Genomic DNA, 12672 nt, shown 5'->3' with positions numbered 1-12672 from the left:
GCACAGCTCAGGTGGATTGGGTCCCGAACCATTATCCTCCAAATCCTCACAAAGAAATGCGCAAATTTTCTCGAAAACATATCTCTGCTTCGGTGCTTCCCACTGATGGAAGACATCCATAACAGACTCTAGCTCATATCTTGTGGGGTCCGTAACCCACTTATGTGCCAAATAATCCAATGTTTCCCGCTCTCTAGAGTCGGGAAGTTGACTACGCAACCGTTTGCGCGTTGGAATAGGGGTCATACTTGCTGCCCCAAAGAGAGGAGATAGGAGACTAGCAACAGTGTCAGTCATTCTCTGGCAAACAGAAGGAGAAGTTGACGAAAGAACAGGGGGAAAAACAGAGTGAGGCAAGGCAGACGCAGATGCAGACGCAGAGGCAGTATCAGAAGGAACATCAGAAGAGGTAGTTGATGGAGTAGGCAAAGTTGTGGGAAATACAGGTGGAACAGGTAGCAAAGTCGGCGGCCCTTGAGGAGGCTGCGCCGTAGCAGTAGGAGCCAACTGAAGAGCAGCTGGCGGCTGTGGAAGAACCTGAGGCACAACAACCGGAGGTTGCGCAACTAAAGGTTGCGGAGGTGCAGTAGCACTCTGCGCATAGGGGGGTGGCGAACTCAATAAATGTGACATTAGAGGTTCTTTCTCAAGTTCCTTTGCTGCTTCCTGCTGAAGAGGCGGCAAAACTGGATAGCATTTATCAATCGCCATTTTACGTTGCCTGTGCAACTGCTCACTCGCTTGTTCTTCATCATCTTTATACTGCATAGCAGCTTGCATTATCGAGATACCCTTTTCTTTTTTATTCCTTTTTGCTAATTTAATTTCTTTCTGTTTGGCTTCCTTTCGCCATAGGCGGAAAGAGTCAAACATTGCCAGCCGGGCTTTCTTCTTAAAAAGTCTAACCTCTAGATTATCTAAAATCTCTGTGTCAAAACTACCATATTGGGGCCACTTTAGAACACCATCCTTCCTGGTGTATCGGATCCATACTTCATTATATGTGATGGGGCCTACGCCATGCTTCACATAAAGCTCATAGGTTGGAGTTCCAATCGGAGGAACCGGACACGAGTCCTCCAATCGGGAATCCCTATTACAACCAAGACAAAACAAATTTCCAAGTCTGCTAAGACCAGGCATCTTCGCTCTTTAGTCTAGCTTCAAACTTCAAAGGATTATCGAATACGATAGTCTCGTGAATACACGAGTCCCTCGGCTTTGGTACTTGCAAGTTCCAAATCAAAGATCCCAAGGGGATACCCAAAAACTAAGAACCAAAACCTAAGGACTGGGAGACGCTCCACTCATACTTAACTGAGGTATCGATGACGTCACCAGAAGACTCGTCTATCGTCTCGCTCTACAAATCATCAAAGGGTCCAAGGCAGGGCGATAGTCAGGGCAGCAGTCCTTCGTAGCCGTTGGAAGCGGGGAACCTCGCAGCAAAGACTTTCGGACCACGACGACATACAGGGGTCGATGAAGTGGTTGGCCTTCCTCCAGAATTTCACACGAAGCTCAATTACCCGGCAAGGCCCAACACTTTTCATCAGATATCGGACGGACCCCTAATAAAATTGGGCACCTCCTCATCGTAAAGCAGGCCATAAAGAAAGGAACAGAGACAGGTGTGAGTAAGATTAGACATAGTTGTGTGCAATGAAGGGTTTATGGTATGCTGTGCCTTGATCCTAATCTCGATCGGCCACTGGGAAAGGAACTGGCCGAACAGGTTTGGCTTCGGGCAGTGGAGTCAGCTTGCCCAGGTCACACAGAAGTCAGCTAAAGGTGTACGTGTCCCAAAAGATTCATTCGGCCTTAGTCATCGGCCTATGTGAGGGCAACCACAAGATGGCTGTCATGCACAAAATGGAACCCGAGGGTCCAGGACGGAATCCCTGATTTCAGGGTGGTCTCGCCACTCCAATACGACGAAAATGCTTGAATATAGTATACTCGTCATTCTCGGTCTGCTGATACCAAAATCGTCATGATACGACGATGTTTGTGACACGGGTCCAGAATTTCAGTACCACAATTTGGACCAATTTATGGTGTATCCCGATGCCCGCCCGAAGAGTTCACAGAAATTCAGGAGTACCAGTATGGAATGCCTGGGAAGGGTCAGATATAATAGGACGTGTTCTGCGTATAATGAAATGCGGTCTTCCCACTCTTCCGTCCATCTGAATCCCTTTATCATTGGTTCCCAACGGATCCACGCTGCCATGGGCTCGATTACCAGCGCGAAAAACAGTGGGGACAAGGGGCAACCCTGGCGGGTGCCCCGTGCCAAAGGGAAGTCATCAGATATGTGCCCATTTACCGTTACATGAGCTATAGGTTTGGTGTAAAGCAGACGGACCCATGTACAGAATTTAGGACCAAAGCCTAAGTGGCGAGGCACCGCAAACAGGAATGGCCACTCCACCAAATCAAACGCCATCCTCGCATTAATCCGTGAGATTGGGCGATATCAGGTACATTCATCTGCAGGTTTGCCCGGTTTGGGTATTGCCACTATTGTGGCCGTTCTTTGATCCAATGGTAACTCTCTCTTCTTAAAACAGTCATTGTACATGTATAGCAGATAGGGGGCAACAGTTCCCACCGTTTTCTTATAGAGTTCAATGGGGATGCCATTAGGGCCTGCCGCTTTGCCAGACTGCATTGCGCCTATCGCCCCCTGTATTTCCTCCACGGTGAGGTCTGCCTTAAGTGCTAGAGCAGCTTCCGGAGGGAGCCCGGGCATGTCAATATCCTGAATGGAGGTTAGCGCTTCCTCTACCGACATCTCAGAGGTCGAGGTATATACCTGCTCTGAAAATGATGTGCTAAGGTCTGATGTGCTAAGGTCTGCACTATGATCTGCGGGTCTGTTGTAATTTTCCCATCTACCATCCCAATCCTCGCTATCCATTTGGTACTTCGTTCCCTTTTGTCTAGCCATGCCAGAAGCTTCCCGGCTTTGTCCCCAATCTCGTAAATCTTATGCTGAGTAGCCGTCAGATGCGAACTTGTCAGTACTTCTAAGTATTTCCTATGCTGCTGTTGTGCAAGCCGCAATTTCTGAGTTGTTGCCGGCGTGGGGTCACTGGTGTGTTGAGCCTCCGCTTCGCCCAGCGCCAGCTCCAGCTCATGTAGGTCGTGCTGCTTCTCCCGTCTATGCCCCGTGACTGAGACAATGGCTTGCCCTCTAAGGGCCGTTTTGTATGCTTCCCACAGAATAGTTGGGGAATCAACAGACGCCTCATTCTCCTGAAAATAATGCTTTGTCGCCGCAAGAATCGCTTTTTTAATTTCAAGGACCTGTAAGTAGCCCGGGTAAATGGGATAAATGCGTCGCCTAACCTTGCGACAGTGTGTGTATGTCAATAGCACTGGGGAGTGGTCGGAGATACCCCTGGGTTTTATCTCTATGCTGTCAACGTTCTGCAGGCAGTCCGCTGTAGCTAAAAAGTAATCGATGCGGGACAGGCTGTTATGTGCCCTGAGTGAAAGGTGAATTGTCGCGTCGTGGGGTGGTACCATCTCCACACATCCGTGAGCCCTATTGCCTCCATGAAACTCCCAAGACGAGACCCGCCAGGGGCATGTGATTTTGCTGGGTGGCGATCTAGGGTGTTGTCCATAATTGCGTTGAGGTCCCCCCCCGATCAGCAGCTCCCCTTCTGGAAGGTCAAGCAGGAACATACTGAATACTGGGAGTGTCACTGTGTGAAGGGCGGGGGGGAAAGTATACAGAGACAATGTTTAGGGACCATCCTTCCCATTGACCTATAACGGCTGCAAAGCGGCCGTGATCGTCCGTTTTTGTGTTAAGCACTATCAACGGGGATTGCTTTTTGATTAGAATGCCCACTCCCCTTGAGCCAGACGAGGACTCCGAGTGTACTACCATTTTAAAACCCATCTGTCCATAGCCTTGCATGCCGCGCCAGTAAGGTGCATTTCCTGCAACAGGGCCACCGTTGGTGAATGTCGTTTCAGGCATTGCAGAACTAAACCCCTCTTTATTTTGTCCCCCAGACCGTGAACATTCCATGTAAGCATAGACAGAGAAGTCACTTGAGTTGTAAGGTGCCCTGCGAGATCAGGGGTAGGTGGAACCTGTGCTGCCATGGTGGATGATGTGTGTGATAAAGTACGGAATATAATGTGTATCTCAATTGCTGGAAAGAGAAGAATAAGGCCTCACACCTGAAAACTTTGCTGAACAAAGAGCGAACATTGTTGAAAAAACAGAACTTCCCGTTCGTCCCATACCTGCACCCCCTTCACTATAGAAAAGTAGCACTTCCACCCTCCCCAGCGACCCACCGTCCCTCCCCAGCGACCCACCCTCCCTCCCCAACCTAGACCTTCCAGACCGTAGAGTCATGCTTCTGTGTATGATTCAGCATGATGTTGCTGTCGGTGTGTTTTAGAGCAGGCCCCGTCCATGTGAGGCAGATGCCATCGGAGTAACACATCTAATTGCAGACAGGGGCCGATACTCGACTACTCCGTTAGTGTCCGATCTGACTTCTCACTGTGTGCAGCCCAGGAAGCACAGATGAAACCCCAACAAACTAACAAAGCAAAAATACCCCCCCTTGCCTACCCCTCCCTGCCAGACGGATCCCCAACCATCCGCCACCCCAACTTAGCAGAGTGCTTCAACCCCATCAACAGCACTTGCGTGTACGTTGGAAAATAGAAGTCCGTAGAGCTCCACAGGCTGTCTCCTCCCCAGGAACGAACTATTAACTATGATACGCTGTAACTCTGTGTCTCGTCTCATTGCTCTGTTCCAGGGCATTCCCTCGCTAAGGTTGAAGAGTACATCGCACAGGTCTCCTCCACCATTGTCATAATGCTCCTCGTTGATGTGATCCAACCAAATAGCCACCTTTTGGCTACAGAATACCTCCTCGTTATAGTAATGCTACTTGTCAGTCCTCGTTGTCCGCCCGCTGTGTGCCGGCCTCCTCACGACTGTCTGCTGTCCGTGGAGTCTTCCGTTTCTTGTCGCTGTGGCTTCCGTCCTCTTGGACCCTCCGACTCGCCTTCAACCCTCGAGCCAGTCGTGTGCTTCTTCCGGCGACTCGAAAAACCAGGTCTTCCCGTCCGCCACCACTCGCAGTTTTGCCGGAAACAGCATGGAGTATGGAAGCTCCTTGCGTCTAATTTCTTTTTTAACTTCGAGGAAACTTTTGCGACGTTTAGTACAGTCGCTGTATAGTTCGGAAAGAAGGACACCAACGAGTTGTGAATACGGAGTGGTGGGGCCACCCTCGCTGTTTGCAATATAACATGACTGTCGCGAAAGTTAAAAATACAGGCCAAGACTGGTCTGGGGGGGCGCCCCAGGTTTAGGCTTACCCCCAGGGATCCTGTGTGCTCTTTCCACAGAGAAGAAGATAGAGAGACCTCTGGGCTGGAGTCTGGATTTAATAAGTTCCTCAAAATAGAGGTCCATGGCGGAGTTCCCTTCACTCTCAGGAAGGCCTGTGATTCTCATGTTGTTCCGACGTGAGCGCCCTTCCTGGTCGTCCAGCTTTTCAGCCATGAGTTTATTTTCAGCCTCTAGACGGCTGACCTTATTGAGTAACATGGTGGTGTCTTTTGAAAAGGATTTTGTCACTTGCTCAACCTCCGTGACTCTAGCGGTCATTTTTTTTTTTTTTTTTTTAACTGTCACAGGACCCCACTCCACGCGCGGCGTGTCGGTTTTCCCGCCGCGCTGTTCCCTCCTGACCTATAAGGCCTTAGACCGCAGTTTATGCGCTTGCAGCAGTGCAATATCGTCTATGCTCAGCGTATCTCCTTTAAGCCTTCGGGGGCCACCAGCCACCGGGGCCGGTGGTAACCGTAGTACAATCCCTTGGGTATGGGGTAGTCATGTTTAATATGGGTAGCAGTAAGACTTGAACGCATCACCAATTGGTCACTGTTGAGAACAGCCAATGCGCTGCAGTGTCTCCCACTGGCCACCGCCACCCGGCCACCACCTTCAGGGGACACGCAGCTATTCGTTGGCACTGTCAGTGCGCCTGTGCCCGGGGCCCAATTCACTGACCCTGGCTCCCAGCTGTTCAAATCGATAGCTATGCTGGCCGTAATGTGGGTTGCACGTAACAGTCAATAGTGGGCACTGTTTAGTAGTAATGAGAAGCACTCAGCCACCCCGGTCGGCGGCTGACATGTCAGTACCCACTCAACCATGCCGCCATTTTACTGTTCCGTTGCGCCGCTTCAGTATCCAGTGGTCTGTACTTTCACCGCCCGGGCCACGCAAGGCTCTCTCCTCAGCTCCTTCGCGGCACCCAGTCACCACACCGGGGCCCTCACGGCGTCAGTGGGCCGCTACATGTGTCCTGCCCCCGAATGAAGCTCAGGTGTCAGCCTCACGCCGCGCCTCCTCGCCGACCGCACTTGCCTCCAGCTGCCGCGGTGCCACGCCAGTCCCTGGCTTCACACTGACGTGTAGGCCGCTGTGCGCCAGGGCCCGTCCGGAGCTCCTGCCGAGTAGTCTCCAGTGCAATTATTGCCCCTCAGGTCTGTAGCACTGCGGGTGTCCTTTAAACTTTCCTTCAGCGTTCTGCTTTCATTTGAACTTCTGCCGGATGAGCTATGCACGCCGCGCCAGTAATTAGGGGTCCGTATTTCTTCCCCGCCGAGTCCCGGGTGTTTTTCTCACCTCCTCTCCTCCACGGCGCAGTCTCAGCACAGCGGGGGTCCCACGGTGTCCGGGAGGCACGGTATGCGTCCTGCCCCCGAGTGCTGCTCAGGCGTCTGCCACTCTCCTCGCCTCTTCACTGGCCGCACTTGTTTCCGGCGGCCGCGGTACCACGCCAGACCCCAGCTTCACTCTAGGATGCAGGCCTCTGTATCACGGGCCCGTCCGGAGCTCCTGCCGGATAGACAAACGGCGCATTCGGTGCCCCTCGGGTTCCGGTTACCTTGGGTGTTCCTGAGGTTAACTTTGGTCACGGATCCATGCCGGATTTTACCGGGATTTCACTGCACTCCCCGGAGCTCCTCTAGAGTGAGGCCATCTTGATCGGCTGCAAGCCACGCGCCCCGCCCCCCCCCCCCTTCCCCTGAGATCATGGTTTTTAATGCAACACCGGTAAACTCAAGTAAAGTTTTTATACTGTAGAGAGCTCCAACACCCAACAGGTAGAGTGACGCTATAAAAGAACATTAAATAAATATAAATGATACACATGAAATACAAAGATTTCGGTCATTACCAGGTACAAATTCCAAACCCTAGGAAAAGTCTAGACTGTGCAGGCTTTTTTTCCACATTAGGAAGTTGGATTGTCAAAAAACAACCATTTTCTTGTGGAGGATAATGCAAGACTCTTCAGATGAAACGGTTTGAAGGAAATATTGCCACCTAGACAGCAGTCTTTCTCTCTTTAAGCCTGTGTCACAGAAGGCCATAGGCTCAAATGGTTTATTTATTAATAATATAGGCCACACAGGATTCAAGTACTGCTGAGACAGAAGTATGAACAGGAACTCCATCTTAGCGCCTCTTTACAACCTCATTTTCTAAAGCAGACCATTTTAGAAGGCATGTGTTCAGTAGAACACTACAACGCAATAGCTGACAGGTAGTGTCTAGAGGATTCTATTTTAATCCCTATGGTGTCCAAAAATAAGAAAGGAATAAAAAACGTTTTGAAAATGCCTTTATGGAATTCATTAATCGTCCCACAATTACTTATTTGCTTTAATGCTACCACTAGGTGGATCCTCTTGATCCATACAAGTGATGGCTTTTATTTTCTTCAGGAAAGTACAAACTTGTCTATGCTGTTTTCTTTTGGAACCAAGCCTTCAAATTCAGCAGTGGTAGGCCATGAAGGAGAAACCTCTCTTTTCTGGATTAAATATATCCAGAACATGAGGAAACAACTGAACTGTTTTCTAAGAGAGAAGAGGAAACTCTGTGGATTATATTTGCCAAAAATTAAAAAGGGACTATCTGTCTTAACCCAGAATTTGAGAAGCAAACAACTATATATTCAAATCAGTCGAAAGAATGAACAACTCCTAACTGCTTCTACTTTTGCAGACTTGATGAAAAATCTGGGTATAGAGTTTTTGTTGTGTTTTTTTAATCATGGACTGGTCTTTTCACTGAGAACCTCTGGTTTCCATTGAGGTCGTCGACTGATCTCATGCAGATCATGCTGCAGTCTGCTGAGAAAATCAGCCTCTACATTTCTTTTGCCCTAAAGATAGGACACTACCAGGAGAAGACTGCAGACCACAGACCAGATGCAGAGCTATAATGCTGGATTGGAAGCAGCATAAGTTCAACTCTTCCTTTTTCAGATAAAATATTGCAGTGATGTTCCCCAATGATGTAAACAACTTCTCCCTTGAAGAAGGGATTTCAGTTACAGAAAATCTGCCTTGAACTTCTGGTGCCTTCCATATAGGGTCTTTCCTGGAGAGACGAAAAAGTCACAAAGGGTTGCAAAATTATTTTAAAGTGACTCTTCTCTTTTGTTTAGAAACATCTTTTCAGTCCTGCCCGTAGTTGCAAGTAATTCCTAACCAGTTTGGTATAAATACATTACCTCTTTCATAATTACATCAAAGTTCCTTAGCTTCGTAAAAACGGAAAGCTGTTTGACATGGAGGCTGACTTTTATATTTAGGGCTGTTGCCAAGCTAATCCCTGGCACTTAGAGTACAGACATCAGGATGCTAGATAGACTAAACAAAAATTTAGATTAAGTCCAAAAGGCCATGCACGATCTACATGGTAATGTAACTGATTGTCTCCACACTAAATGTGAATCCAATAATCCCAAAGGCTCAGTGAGAAGAAAAACATTTTGTCTGCACAGTTGTTTTCTGAGAATTTGCCTTCACTGAAATCGCTGCTGCTGTTCCTAGTGTTTTCTGAAGGTACAAGTGGCTATTGGGGTTCAGTTAAACACAATGGGGGTCATTAGGATGGCGGGCGGGGGTCCCGTGGGGGCCATTTGGATGGGCCCGCCACTGTGGTGGGCGCATCCTGCATTCCTATCATTGTGGCGGGCGGTGCACTCAGCACCACCCGCCACAATGCCAGGAAAGCATGTTGTGCACTTCCATGCACAACAGGGCAGGCACCGCGCGGTGCCTGCACTGTTGTGCATGGAACTGCAGGGGGGTTCCATAGGTACCCCCCATGTGCAACCCCACCCCCCATAGGCATGTTTCCACACCCATGATAATATGGCTGGCGGACACCATATTAAACTCTTTTCTGCCCGGTCAACTTATTGACCGAGCGGAAAAGCGGCAGACGGTCTTTCCGTCCGCCGCGGTCCCCCCCACCCCTCCCCCCCGCCATAGTAATATGGCGGGGGAAAATGAGTGGCGGGCGGGGACGGATCTGGAGATCAGGTGAAGAATCCGCCTTTGTTTTCAAAGAGGAGATGCTCCCCTTTATTATTTTGTCAGCATCCAGCATAAGTCAAATTCAGGAGAGTTTAGTAAAGAGAACATACCGATGCATAGCTTTCAGCATTGTGGCCTGGAGGTAAGCGATGAGTCTGACATTCAGTATGATTAAGAAAAAAACTGCTTCCTTCCCATATCAAAGTCACAAACTTTAAGACAAACTAATAAGCCTTTCAACATTTTCAAATGTCTTTACACTCATATGTTGAAGAATAATCGAAAGATGAACAGTATGACCAGACTGCTTAAGGATCCTGCAACAATGGCAAATAAAAGAATCTGAAAATGTAAAACGTGAAGAGCACTGTGGTTTTCCTGGTCCATTCATCCATCCATTCTAAAATATGGCTATTTTGAAAGGAATTGTATTTATTTTGCGATAAAATGAAAGGACAACCTAAGAAGAAGGATCAACAAAAAGTGTACAACATTTAATATCTTGTTGAGGTATTGTCAGCTCTTACTCCCTCGAGGTTCTCGTGTGCCTAGAATGCCTACAACAAGACACTTAGACTTTTGATCAGTAAGCAGAAAGATATGCAGGCAGAATCAAAGAGAGACATCTTACTTTGCCAGGCCTAAATTATTTTCACAAGGAGCACTCACTCCTCAATTTTATCTCCTACAGTATCCCAGTTCCTACTGCTAAGCTCAACACAATCACTCCCAAAGCTCTCCATATCCCTCTGTATTCACTGCTCACCTTTGGATTCATTTTCAGCCCCAGCTCTTTACACCAGGCGAGGAACTCTGAAAGTGCATCACTGCTGCTGACAGATGCAGGCTTTTTAGCGACATCCAGTGCCCCATCCTCACTGGGAGACATCTGCATAAGAAGAAGTTATCAGGTAAGCACATACACTGAGAATACAAACAGGCAGGGGAGTTTGACAGACATAAATCGACAGATTAAAAAAAGTACAAAGTACAACAAATTCTGACAGCCAAATACTCATGCCCTACACTCCCCTAGCCACTTCTACCAATGTTGAAGAGCACCAGTGGATTTCCTCTCCATTCTCTGACTGTGACAAGTTATCTTAAGGACTCTGCTGGACTGCGTACATTGAGGAGTGTGCTGCGGACTGCTTTTTCTATCCTCAAAAGGTACAAGGGGCTTGTACTCTTTTGAGGGCTGTTGTAAGAGAGGTCCTCTCGCTTTGCTCATTTCTTATGGATAGACTGGGTGCTCTCATGCTCCTGGTAGCCTCCACATGAGATATACATCAGATGGGGCAGATATGATTTTTTTAATGCTGGGTAGAATTGCTCTATTTCCCCAACGTGGAACAGGAAATAAGAAGAGTGTTACATTGGCGATGAAATGGACACTACACCATTCTGTCTTCTGGTATTGCTACACACATACAAGGCTAAATACAAAAGAATCCTTCAGATGTGCATCCTTGGTGATTGTGCTCAGATCACTGCCACATCTGTAGTTACTCACCCCATCCAATGTGTTACTGACTACTGTCCCAGACCATCCATCACCACTCTCACAATTAAATACACACCTACATGCATTTCAGATATAATTCCTTAGAGGTGTTTGTGCACATTCTATATCAGATGTCTATTTATCAACATGCCAAAGCAGCAAAAGGGACATCATGTACATTTTTGGTACCCCCACGACATCACAGTATGTGAAAAATGGCATGGCTTCTAATCAAGTGACATCACACTATGGATCCTTGGAGAACCAAATTAAATTATGAACAAGGTTGATGTCATGACTTAAAATTAACTAAAAATCAGGTATGTAAAGCTAGGATATGTCATGGGTGCAGTCTAAATGTAATAGAGGCAGGGGCATCTGTATGTCCCACTACAGACTCAAAACTTTCCAGTACATCATCATACACTCATCACAGCCTTATGCTCCAATATGGCATTGAAACACTCCGTTTCGCCTCAAAAAGCACAGTTGTATATCTCAACTTCCTCCTTGATCCCAAAGATGATGACATAGTGTGCAAGTGTTTTGATGTATTTTTCTTTATTCACTGGCCAACATCAAAACATACGAACATTTATATATACATATACATACATACATGCATACTATAGCCAGTGGGTAGTTATAGGTAGGACCAACCTTTCCTATAAACGAAGCATGTTTTGTTTTGCCATAAACTTTGGCACCATCTGACGAATCAACATTTTCAATTGTAGTGTGCAAGCTACTTTAGCTGGTTTGGAAAGTTTTTGGGTGATTTATCAAGTGGGGCTGAAAAAAGGGGGGGGGGGGATTTTTCCCCATGCAATGTCTTTGGAGATGTTGCAAGTTTTAGGAACTGCTACAGCCCGAAGCGCTGATTGTGCTTTTTGTGATTTGGGGTAAATCTGACCAGTGGTATTGGAGTTATGAAAGAAAGAAATGCATATATATCCAGGGACGTGGATCCTTCGTGGATCTACCCGCAGGGGATTAGAAGGTACCCACATATCCGAGGGTAAAGGAACGCCCTGATTGGCTGGTCGCAACTTGAAAGGAAAGTTGCTGCTGCAATTTTGTTTGCAGCTTGGCCCATGGGAGGGAAAAATAAAGTATTACAATATATAAGGGGTCAGGATACAGGTACCCTGACCCCATAGGACACATGAAGTGTCTCTGAGGGAACCTTCATGGCCAAGAAATTGCCCCAACAATTTTTGGGAGCCCGAATCGAGGATCCGGAGGTATTCACGGTGATCCAAAGCCCAGTGGGGGGAGAAAGTTCACCCACTCGCACAATATACCCATAAGGTATGTTATATATACCCACACATATACGTGTATCATATATTTTTGGTTCAGACTAGGATCGCAAACCAGCCCTGGCAATTGGGGGTGGGGGGGGGGGAGGGGGTTGGTCAATTGGACAGACCACTGCTGCTGTGCTTTTGTTACAATGGGCTGATTTTGCACCGGCCCCCATTAACAAAAACGGCCCCCACCCATCCGCCGCACCGGGAATGCCTGGTGCCCACAACAGCCTGTATGTATGTATATAACTTTACATTACGAAAAAAAACATAGAATTCACTGGAAAAAAAAAAGGTTACAGGGACGTTTTACCAACCCAAAACCATAGAAATTCAGCAGTTATACTTATCTGAAGAAACTATAACTTGTGCCATTAACTAACTTTAGGCCATGTATTATAGTTTCTTACCACAATTATAACTAGAACTGCTGAATTTCTATGGTTTAGTGTGGGTAAAACG

At 47.5% G+C, this 12672-nt stretch overlaps 1 protein-coding gene across 1 annotated transcript in view; it reads right to left on the bottom strand.

Moving 5' to 3' along the window:
* SETD6 (SET domain containing 6, protein lysine methyltransferase) overlaps window positions 1-12672 on the bottom strand; it is a 216345-nt gene that overhangs the window by 153350 nt on the left and 50323 nt on the right. The window contains exon 2 of the mRNA XM_078671270.1: window positions 10163-10285. Coding sequence (XP_078527396.1) covers window positions 10163-10285 — 123 coding nt within the window. The remainder of the gene's footprint in view (window positions 1-10162; window positions 10286-12672) is intronic.

Source organism: Lissotriton helveticus, chromosome 12 (assembly GCF_964261635.1).
Source record: "Lissotriton helveticus chromosome 12, aLisHel1.1, whole genome shotgun sequence".
In the NCBI taxonomy this organism is placed as follows: domain Eukaryota; kingdom Metazoa; phylum Chordata; class Amphibia; order Caudata; family Salamandridae; genus Lissotriton; species Lissotriton helveticus.
This window is presented reverse-complemented; position numbering and strand designations above follow the sequence as displayed.